At 39.0% G+C, this 12,136-nt stretch overlaps 1 protein-coding gene across 1 annotated transcript in view; it reads right to left on the bottom strand.

Annotated features, from left to right (window-relative positions):
- Smarcc1 (SWI/SNF related, matrix associated, actin dependent regulator of chromatin subfamily c member 1) overlaps nucleotides 1-12,136 on the bottom strand; it is a 130,090-nt gene that overhangs the window by 88,826 nt on the left and 29,128 nt on the right. Inside the window, exons 4-6 of the mRNA XM_010624569.2 lie at nucleotides 11,241-11,322; nucleotides 10,086-10,178; nucleotides 4,515-4,584 (exon numbers count right to left, since the gene is read on the bottom strand). Of these exons, the coding sequence (XP_010622871.1) occupies nucleotides 4,515-4,584; nucleotides 10,086-10,178; nucleotides 11,241-11,322 (245 nt within the window). The remainder of the gene's footprint in view (nucleotides 1-4,514; nucleotides 4,585-10,085; nucleotides 10,179-11,240; nucleotides 11,323-12,136) is intronic.

The raw sequence follows: 12,136 nt of genomic DNA, 5'->3' as shown, positions 1-12,136 counted from the left end.
TTTTTTTTTTTTTTTTTTTGGGTTTTTTGAGACTGGGTCTCACTACTTCAGACTGCTCTGGAACTCACTGTGTAGCCCAGGCTGGTCTTGAACTTGCAGTTATCCTCCTGCCTCAGCCTCCCAAGTGCTGGGATTACAGGTGTGCACCACCACGTCCAGCCCAAAACAACTTACTAAATACAAGGTTTAAATCCTACCAACTGTGTTTTCTGACAGTAATGGAATGACATCAAAAATTAACAGCAAAAAAGAAACTGGAAAATTGACAAATAGATGGAAATTAAGACACTTTGGGAAAAAAGTAACTAAAAGGACACTCTTGAAGAAGAAAGGGTCAAAGCCAAAATCACAAAGGAAATTAGAAAAATTCTTGAGTTAAATGAAAACAACAAAAATATATAGGATACAGGAAAAGTAGTACTAGAAGGGAAGTTTAACAGCAGTAAACACATTAGAAAAAACAGTGCTCACTTCGGCAGCACATATACTAAAATTAGAAAAGAAAAACCAGATCTCAGGTCAACATCTTACTAAGGGGCCAGAAAAACAAACTCAACCCAACTTAGCATAAGGAAAGAAATAATCAAGACTGAGCAGAAACAAAGAATAAAAAACTAACAAAATTAAGAGGGTGTTGAAAAGATCAACAAAAATGACAAGCCCTTTTTTAGCTATAATGACTAGAAGAACAGACAATGAAAATTAACACAAGTCAGAAATGAGAGAGGAGAAAGTACAACTAAAGCCACAGGAAAAGGCTCAGCCAGGCACTGTGGTGCACGCCTGTAACCCCAGCCAGGAGGCTGGGGCAAGATGACCCCAAGTTTGAGACCAGCCTGGGCAAACTACAGAAAAAGGCCTGGGGATGCAGCTTAGCAACAAGATGGCTTGCCCAGCATACATGAGGCTCCAGGGTCAATTCCCAGTACCAAAAGGGGGAAAAAAGAAAAAAAATGAGGATCGCGAGAAGTTACTGTAATAAATTCTATGCCAAAAACAAAACAAAACAAAAAACCCAAATCAAAACAACAACAAAAAAACATTCTAGAATGAATAAATTTCTCGAACAATATAAACTTCCCAGACTGAATCAGGAACAAAATATGCTTATACCCATAACTAGTATGCGGACTCAAACAGTCACTTTAAAAATTTCCAATCAAGAAAAGCACAAAGCCAAATGGCTTCCCTGGAAAATTGTAACAAACATATAATAAAATAGAAATTAATAATCCTTCTCAAACTCTTCTAAAAACTGAAGAGGAAAAAGTATTATCAAACACCTTCCAGAGAGACCAAAACCAAAGATATTACACAAAAAATACAGATAAAAATATGTACTCCTGATATATTAAATATTAAAGTGAATTCAACAATATATTAAAAAGATTATCGGAGCTGGCCGTGGTGGTGCACACCTGTAATCCCAGCACTCGGGAGGCTGAGGCAGGAGGATCACTTGAGCTCGAGACCAGCCTGGGCTACATACTGAGTTCCAGGTCAGTCTCAACTACATAGTGAGACCCTGTCTCAACCGCCCCCACACACACAAAAAAAAGATTATCGGGCCAAGGATTTAGATAAGTGGCACCATGCCTGCCTCACAAGCACAATGTCCTGAGTTTGATCCCCAGTACCACAAAAAAGGGCCAGGGCTTTAGCTCAGTGGTTCCACCACCTGCCTCGCAAGTGCACAGTCCTGAGTTCGATCCGCAGTGCTCCCCTCAAAAAGAGAAACCCAGTACCACCACACACACACACACACACACACACACACACACACACACACACACAGAGGATTATCGAGTTAGGACTGGTGATAGGCACCTGTAGTCTCAACATGCAGGAGGCACACAGAGGATTATCGAGTTAGGACTGGTGATAGGCACCTGTAGTCTCAACATGCAGGAGGCTGAAGCTCCTGTCTTTGAGCACATGAGATTAAGAACAACCTGAGCAGCATGGCAAGACCCTGTCTCAAAAAAAAATTTTTTTTTGGTACTGGGGCTCAAACTCAGGACCTTGCACTTGTAAGGCAGGCAGCAAAACCAGAGCTAAATCCTCAGCCCTCAAAAAAAATTTCAAATAAAAAATAAAGCAATTCCACACCATGGGATTTATACCTAGATACAATGTTGCCTCAATATATGAAAACAAATTAATGTACCACACTAATAGAATGAAGAATCCCAGGCCTCCAACCCCAGGTACTCTGCAGGCTGTGGCAGGGGCACTGCAAGTTCAAGGCCAGCCTGAGAAAATTAGTGAGACTATCAACAACAACAACAACAACACAGAACACAAAGAAAGGAAAAGTTCACAACACAGGGCAAGGGGTATGGGTCAGTGAATCCATGAAGGGCCCTTGGTTCAATCATCAGCACCCCACACCCCAAAAGTTCCTAATCCTAACACTGAGATTTTTCTATTATTTAGGAGACAGAGAGTAAGCAACGAAACCAGTATTCTAACACACACAGCTGTCCACCACCTCCATCTAGTGGAAACCAGCTGCTAATACCTAGCAGGAGGAATGGGGAAAACATAATTAACTGCGACTGCTCCAAGCAGCACGAGGCATCGCGCACTTTACAGAACAAGGGTTAGGGAGCATTTTCTAAAATTGCTATCAACACACACTTTGACTGCCACACAATGGTCACACTGTGTGGCTCACTCCCTCATGCCTCACATCCATCTTCTGTGTTCCCTTCTTTCATTCCTGGCTCATCACACTTGTTCTTCCATTTTTCTCTCCTCTGACTTTACTGGTCTTTTCTAAGAACTACTGCACACTGCTAAGCATCTCATGTTCATATATTTTTTAATTCATTAATTTGTTTTCTTTATAATATATATTTCTTCTTCACAACTAATTTGCTATTTTCTCTGACTGCTTGACAAAGTGTTTAGGACACTGATTGTTGAGCTCTTTTTCATTCCTACTATATGCATATAAATGCCCCTCTAGGCACAGCTTTTTCACTGTACCTTATAAAACCTAATGCTAGATTTCACTGTTCATTTTTATTATTATTCAGCCTCAAAGATTTTCTATTTTCTTTGTAATTTTCTTTTTTGACTGACGGGTTCTTTAACACACAGTATTTCTTAATTTTCAAGTATACTCGCAGCATAATTACAATGGTCAACAAAAGCATATCACCCTTGGGCTCATCTGTCACTTGAACCTGATATTATAATCAGGCTTCTCATATCCGGTAGGGAGAATGTGCTTGCCAGAAGACTTAACGGTTGTATCCTTTAAGGTCTATTTTTCAGTCTAAATTGATCTATGCTACATATTCCAGCTCAGTCCTGTGAAACAGTGGTTAGCACCAAGTCAGCACCAAGTCCTCAGCAGGAGGATCGCCATGGGATCAAGACCAGCCTGGGCTACATAATGAGCTCAAAACCACCCTAAACCACACAGCCAGACCCTGTCTCCAGAAAAAAAAAAAAAAAGAAAAAAAAAAAACAACGGCCAAAATTTAGCACAGCGGCACTGCACTGCACTGCCTTGCAAACACAAGGTCCTGAGTTGATCCCAGTACCAAAACAAACAAACAAACACATACCAGTTAAACTGAGTATGGCAGCACACACCTGTAAGCTCAGCACTGGGAAAGTTTTGATACACAACAGTCATTTTTCCACCCCGCCAAAACTGGGTATAAACACAAGGCCTTCTATTGAGCCATATGTCTAGACCTTTTGTTTTGCTTTATTGTTTTGTTTTTTTAAGGACTTTGCAGGGGGTTGGACAGGTGTCATACACTTTGACTCAGGCACTCACCTCTAATTTTTTGCCTATCAAAAAAGCACTGTGAACTAAAGCAGCAACTGGCCAACTTTTGGTATCTTGCTTATTTTCTTTATTTTATTTTGAGACAGGATTTCACTAAATTGCTTCAGCTGGCCTTGTATGGCAATTCTCCTGCCTCAGCCTCCTAGAATATTGTAATTAAAAGTCACCTTTTAGGGCTGAGTGTGGTAGTGCATACCTATAATCCCACATTTGGGAGACTGAGGCAGGAGAATCGCTGCAAATTCGAGGCCAGCCTGGGTTACACACTGAGTTCAAAGCTGGTATGAACTACATAGTGAGACCCTGTCTGGGGGCGGGAAAGACGGGTGGGGGCAGTAATCAGTGATTGAACTCAGGACAGTGCCACTGAGCTAAATCCCCAGCCAAAAAAAAGACATTTTTAAAAAGCTGGCTATATTAAAAATCAAAGTAAAAAAAAATGTTGGGCATAATGGTATATGCCTATAATCCCAAAACTCCAAAGACTAAGGTAGGAGGATTACCACAAGTTCAAGGCCAGTATGGGCTACATGGTGAATTCAAGGCCAACCTGGACTACAGAGTGAGATCCAGTCTCCAAAACTATATGTAAAATTTAAAAATAAAATAAAAGTGAGCTATATTGAGTTAACCTCTTCTGACATGATATAAAAGTCCAATGATACAGTGTATGAGTTTTATCAAGTCACAACAAAAGCTAACTTACCATCCTCTTGTGAGGAAGGATATGGATAAATATGGTGGGAAGCTTTCGACTTCTCATCAGTAAACGTCCCCTGAAAAGTAAATGAACAAATAACATAAAAATAAAGCACATGGAGAGAAACTTGACATATTAGCTACAAATTCCATTAGAATTATAAAAACATTATTTGATTCATATATTAAGACTATTTACAAGTTTTAGTCAAGCAAGAGGAGGGATATTTAGCCAGGCATAGTGGTGCACATCTGTAATCCCAGTCCTCAGGAGGCAGAGGAAGGAGGATTGCCACAAATTTGAGGCTACCTGGGCTACACAGAGTTCAAGGCCAGGCTCAACTACATAATTAGACACTGTCTCCAAAAGAAAGACACCCCCCAAAAAAAAAAACCAGAAAGAAAAGGAATGATTTAAAATGACAAAAAAAAAAATCTATCTAGACTCACAAGCTGAGTTTCCCTTAAGCAAAATGCTTGGAACTGAAGTGTTTCGGATTTCTGAGTTTTTCAGTTTGGACTATTTGCATTGACTGTACTAAGCACTCCTAATCCAAAAACCTAAAATATCCCACAATCTGAAGCTTTCTGACACTTTGATTTCAGAGTTTCAAATTAAGGATGCTCTGCCTTTACTTTACCTCTTAGCTAATTCTCCATTTATCTCTCAGAAGTAATGTGGGTACTGTACTTTCAACTAATTCTTAAAATTTCTCAAAGACCATCATAAACTATCACTAACTGATGTGACCCCATGCAGGTTTATGGCATTGAGCCAGAAACTTGGGCTATACAGATACAGGATGAGACATCTGAAACAACACAGATATAAGTGCCGCTAGTGTAGCTCTAATCCACAGATACAGAGAAGTGAGTCACGGCTAGACCACAACTCAAATACTACATATCATCAACAACATGACTTCAAGCAATCTAGACCAAAAAGTGTTCATCCTACAGACCACAAGAATGGTCATTCACATGTATAAATACCAAATAGTTTCTCTGGTGTGAGAAACTGAAAGTGTAAATAAGGCTCAAAAAGCCTAACAGATATTGTCAAATAGGCAAAAAAAGGTCCAAAGGGGAAGGGGAAGTGGGAGGTATTGGGGAAAGGAAAGAAGGTAATAGAATATGAGAAAATGAAAAAATGGAAACAAAGTCTTTGTAAATAGGGAGGGGTGGAGTGATTGAAGGGAGGGCAGGGGATTAGGGAAAAAATAACACCCAAGATAAATTATGTAAAGGCACAAATTTTCAATGACAAATGTAATTATATTGCATACTTAAAAATATACCAATAAAAAGTTAGCAATTAAAAAAATAAAAGAGGGGCCAGGGACTTAGCTCAGTGGTTCCACTCCCTGCCTTGTAAGCACAAGGTCCCAAGTTCAATCCCTGGTACCAAAATAAACAAACAAAAAAACGAACAATAAAAGAAAATAATGGTCATTCGGCAGGAAGGCTGAGGCAGGAGGGTTATGATAAACAGTCCAGCCTAGGCCACACAACACAGCAAGACCTTGTTTCAAACAAAATGATAGAAGGTTGTATAATCAGATATAAGTAATATCTAAATGCCTTGAGTTTTTTTGGTCAGACTATTTACTAATCATTATAATTATATAAACACATTCATGCTTCATCGAAGAAAAAAAAAAACCCTCAAAAATTTAGATCCATTGAGAGTTGGGGCCCAGGGATTTAGCTCAGTGGTGCCACTGCCTACTTTGCAAGTGCAAGATCCACAATTCAATCCTGGGTACCCAAAAAAGAGTTGGCTACTTCATAACATAAGGAATTCTGGGTGCACGTGTATTGGCTAGACTGAGGGGGTAGCAATGGACACCCTGGATGGAGGTGTACACCCCCAAACAAAAAAGGTCCAAGGGCCAGGGATTTAGCTCAGTGGTTCTGCCACCTGCCTTGCAAGTGCAAAGTCCCAAGTTCAACCCCAGGACAAAAAAAAAAAAAAAAAAGCCAAGAGATTCCTTAAGAGAGAACTGAAACTTAAGTGAAAATAATAAAAATGCCATGCTGATAAAAGGGGGAAATACAAATGCAACAGTGACACAAGTACTAAAAGACCTGTATGCACTGAAAAAAAACCACATGGAGTTCTGCATTAAAAAAAAAATTACAAAGCCGGGCATGGTGGCGCACACCTATAATCCCAGCAATTGTGAGGCTGAGGCGGGAGGATCGCTGTGAGTTCGCGACCAGCTTGGGCTATGTACCGAGTTCCAGGTCAGTCTCAACTACATAGTGAGACCCTGTCTCCAAACAAACAAACGAACAATAAACAAATAAACAAACTACAAACCAGGAAAACAAAGGGACTGAAGAAGCAACCTGCAGAGAAGATAACAGAAGACCAAGAGAAAAGGTGAAAAAGAATTTTTAAAAATTAATGGAAAAAAAGATAAGGAATTCTCAACCACTGCAATGTCCAAGTACATTTGTGAACAGTCACGAGATGGGAAAGGGAAGCCAATATTCCATTAGTACGGAGCAAAGGACAAACATTTACAGTCGGGGCTTGTGGAGCCTATCACAGCCCTGGGTTGGAATCAGTCACTTACTATTTGTATGACGTGGGCCAATTTTTCTTTAATACATCAGTGCCTTCTGTGAAACGGAATGGCAACAATAATGTCTGTATCACTAGACTCTTCTCAGAAATGAGTTAAGAGATGCCACGAACTAAGGCAAATGTAAGGGCAGGCACAAGGTAAGCACTCAATCGGTGTGAGTTGTTACTGTGCTTTACATGCTCAAGGAAAGCCACATAACTCATTATTAGCTCCTGAGATCTCTGCTTATGTTCCTATTTAGAGTATCCCTAGCAAATAATAACTAAATTATATTTCTTAGGAGAAATAGCACAAGCCGGGCATGGTGGCACACTCAGGAGGCTGAGGCAGGAGGATTTCTATGAGCTCAAGGGTAGCCTGGGCTACACAGTAGCTCAAGACCAGTTTGAACTACAGAGCAAGACCCTGTCTCAAAGAGAGAATCAGTACAGTTAAATAATTACCTTAACTGTATAAAAGCTCATAAACCCTTTCAAGTGTAAGAAACTTCAGCTTGACTCCAAGGACCAGCACGTTAATTTATTCCATCTCTGCCCTCTAAGCACCAGTTTTTTTTTTTGTTTTGTTTTGTTTTTTTGGTACCGGGGATCAAACTTGGGCCCTTGATGCAAGGCAGGAAGCAGAACCACTGAGCTAAATCCCCGGCCCTAAGCACCAGTTATAATGAAGCTATAATACCCGAGTCACTTTAATAAACAAATGCTCCAAAAGACAAAAGAAGCTTAAGTGATCTATTAAAAGTTATTAATGCTAGCCAAAGAGGAAATAGCCTTCACACTGCCCCATCAGACAGCATAATTATACTACCCATCTGGGCTGTTGACAGGGATGTCAAATATAAGACAAAAATGATACAAGATCTATAATTGTGATCTTTGAAGCTTTTGCTTTCAGAACAAACAAGATATTTACTAAATGCTACAACATTTTAACCAGCAATCTCTCGTGCAGCAGAAAAAAATAAAACTTTCATGAGATTTCTCAACCAATCTTAGGAATCAGAAGAACTGTCACAGGAATGATCTTTCAAGAAATTATCTTCTAGGGCCGGGGATTTAGCTCAGTGGTTCCAGCATCTGCCTCACAAGTGCAAGGGCCCAAGTTTGGTCCCCAGTATCAAAAAAATAAATAAAAAAAAATTTTCTAGAGCCAAGCATTGTGGCACACACTTGCAATCCTAGTACTTAGGAGGATGAGGCAAGTGGATCGTCACAGGTTCAAGGCCAGCCTGGTCTATAGAGTGAGTTCAGAGCCAACGTGCACTACACAGTGAAATCCTGTCTCAAAAAAAAAAAAAGAAGAGAAAATAAAATTTTTTTTACCTAAAGTGTTCTCTACTAGCTCACCATATTGAGTTTTATTAGTTTAGTCATATGTCATTAACTATAGACATATGTGCAATAAATATCCAACATCTCACCATTCAACAAAGACAGAGGAAGTATCAGAAAACAGCTCTAAATGAATCAAAATATAAGCTTATGAAAAAAAGATTTTAATTTTTTTACATTATTTGTGTTACTGAGGATTGAATCCAGGGCTTTCACATTGAGTTACATTCCCCAACCCTTCTTCATTTTGAGATACAGTCTCACTAAGTTGCCCAGGTTGGCTTCAAACTTTCAATCCTTCTGCCTCACCCTCTCAGACTGCTGGGATTATAGGTCTAAGCGACCATGCCCAGCTTTTTATTCTATTTACATATGTGTTCTTCTTTCTTTCTTTTTTTGAGACACGTAGTTCAGGCTGGCCATGAACTCATGGCAAATCCTCCTGCCTCAGCCTCCTAAGTGCTGGGATTACAAGCATATGCTACCATGCCCAGCTATATATATATATATTTCTTTAAAACATGACTTGAAGGACCAGGGATTTAGCTCAGTGGTGCAGTCGCCTGCCTCGCTAACACGAGGTCCCAAGTTCAATCCCCGATGCCAAAAAACAAACAAAGAAACAAAAATGACTTAAAAACTCTGCTTTTCGGCCAGGTTTGGTGGTGCTCGCCTGTAATCTCAGCAATGGGAAAGCTGAGGCAGGAGGATCGCTGTGAGTTCGAGACCAGCCTGGGCTACAGAGTGAGACCCTGCCTCAAAACACCCCCCCCCAAAATAAACTCTGCTTTCCAGCCCAGTGTGGTGTTGCATGCCTATAATCCCAGTTCCTTTTCTGTTTTTTAAGACAGCGTTTCACTATGTAGTTGAGACTGACTTGGACTCACTATGTAGCCCAGACTGGTCTTGAACCCACAGTAACCCTCCTGACTCAGCCTCTCAAGTGCTGGGATTACAGGTGTGCGCCACCAAGCACAGCTATAATCCCAGTTATTTAGGAAATTGACACAGAAAGATTGCAAATTCAAGCCCAGCCTTTGCAACATAGCCAAGATTCTGTCTGAAAAAGAAAAACCACCAAATAAATGGGCTAGGGATGTAGCTCAATAATAGAGCACTTGCCTAGCATGCTTAGGTCCCAGATGCCACACACACACACACAAAATAATTAAAAATTGAATTAAAATAAAAAACATAAATAGAATACATATGACTGAATGAGAGGAGGGATGTGTTTACTCAAACTATAGTTTACCTCCTCCTAGTAATACATGTGTCACCAACTATATCTTGTGACTTTGTGATCTCTGTGATTTAGATCTGTGATAGAATATACTTGTCTTCTTAACTACACAAGCATACTTTACAATACTACAGTAACTTTATTATCCAGCACCTTTATTAAACTCTATTGTACATTAAAAACTGGGATTTAGCTCAGAGGTGCTGCCAAATGCCTAGTAAGCACAAGGTCCTGAGTTCGATCCCCAGTATCAAGCAAACAAAAAAATCCATGTTAAAAAAAAAAAGGTACTCTAAGAACACAGAGAGGAAGCCATCATTAAATGCAGACACAGAAATCCAAAGAAACTGTGACTGACATTTCTTACAGACTTAGCAAGGCAGTCGTTCTCCAGCAAGTTTATGTATTACCTGATGTCGTTTGATGATATCTTTCAATTTGTTAGCCAACTTCAGATCAATGTCTGGAATGAGGTAGATGTTAGGTCTGGTCAGACAATTGTTCTGAGGAATAAAGAACAGACTTTGAAATTCCAGTTTCTTAAATTATGTAACATTATTTATTCCTTCCCCTAACAGCACAAGTTGAGTGCAAATTCATAGTTCTTAAATTGGGCAGATGCAACCTGATATGGAACGTTAAAATAAAATATAGGTAACTTAGCAGGCCACTTAAAATCCTTCTCGGCTGTTGACTGAAACAGGGCAGAAAATGTTAAGCATCCTGATCTAAAGAAATTCAGCAAGTTTTTCATTAAGGTAGCAACCATATTGCCAAATTAATCCTCCCAGTCAATCTTATCTAAATTTACCCTAAGAGTTTAATGAAGTACATTCAGTTGCATTTTTGACTTAGGAGGAAATTACAGCTTTCTTCTAATTTCTAATATTAAAACAGCAGTGAACATGTATTTTAACTTGTTACATTATGACCAAAATTCAACCAACAAACAAAACACAGCCAATTATTTCCAAAGCTAAAAGTCTGCAGACAAATGACATTCATAAAGTAATTTTTGCCAATTATTTTTCAACAGAAATTTAATACAGTGATCACTGAAAACTGCGAGTCAATAAAAACTATGAAGAAATTGAGCTAAGGATGTAGCTCAGTGTAGCAGGTAGAATGCCTGCCAAGCATGTGCTGGGACTTGAACCCCAGTACCACAAAACAAAAACCAGGAGACACAACAAAAACAATTAGGCATTCTCTCATCCCAGATTATAATTCAGTTAGCAAAGCAAGATCTACTCTTACGGTACAACTATGTAACAAAGAAAATGACAGCAAAGTAAAGTGATCATTGGATGAAACCGCATTTATATTAAATGAAATAAAGGTGATGAATAATGGTAGGGTGGAATAATGATATCATAGATTACTCCACCAGAAATTTAAGACTGATAGTCTCTAAGTGACAAGATCATTCATCAGCTATAATCCTTCAAATATCATAAAGATAATAAAATAGCACATTTCAGAAAAATGTTTCCTTTGGCCTTTTGCAATTCAATAAAATAACTGAAAATACATTTAAAAATTTTTTAATAATCTTTCATAGTTACCTGCACCAAGGTTTTTTCAATGTTCATAAACATTTCAACATTACGATCCATTCTGGATGGATTCTGTAAATCAAATCTCCGCCTACAAGAGAAGAAAAATCATTCATAAGTTTATCTCCTGCCTTAAATAGTTGAAAATATGATTTCAAAATTTAATGCAAATGAATTATAAAGACTTGGAAGTTAAAACAGCACACTAGCAAAATGTATCAATGTTTCTCTTCTAAGTATAAGAATACAGCATCACTCAAAATGGAATATAAATTCCATAAAGAACCCTTTCTTTAAAATATATATATACGTATTTTTTTTTTGGTACTGGGGATTGAACTCAGGTCCTTGTGCTTGCAAAGCAGGCCACCCCTTTAAAATCTTAATACATTTGGCTGGGGATTTAGATCAGCGGTTCTGGCGCCTGCCTTGCAAGCACAAGGTCCCAAGTTCGATGCCCAGTACCAAAAAAAAAAAAAGTCTTAAAACATTTTACATCCTACCCAAAAGAAAAATAGCTGACAAATCCAAAGGCAAAGATTCCTTTAAGTACAGTTTCATCTACTTTATATACGCTTAAAAGTCTTTTGCTCAAAATTTAACTATGTCTGTGTTCTCTTAGACAAAGAAAAATATCTTTGATACTTAATCCTGATGGCTGTAAAATATATTACTTAGACAAGAAGGGCTGGGGATTTAGCTCAGCGGTTCAGTGGCCTGCCTTATAAGCGCAAGGACCCGAGTTCAATCACTGGTACCAAGAAAAAAAAACAGACAAGAGGCTGGGGATTTAGCAAAAAAAAAACACACAAGAGGCTGGGGGGATTTAGCTCTGGTAGAGTGCTTGCCTAGCAATGCACAGGGCCCTGGGTTCAACTGCCAGTACCACCAAAAAAAACGAAACA

This window comes from Fukomys damarensis, unplaced genomic scaffold, assembly GCF_012274545.1.
Source record: "Fukomys damarensis isolate Sample0158 unplaced genomic scaffold, DMR_v1.0_HiC HiC_scaffold_12, whole genome shotgun sequence".
In the NCBI taxonomy this organism is placed as follows: Eukaryota; Metazoa; Chordata; class Mammalia; order Rodentia; family Bathyergidae; genus Fukomys; species Fukomys damarensis.
This window is presented reverse-complemented; position numbering and strand designations above follow the sequence as displayed.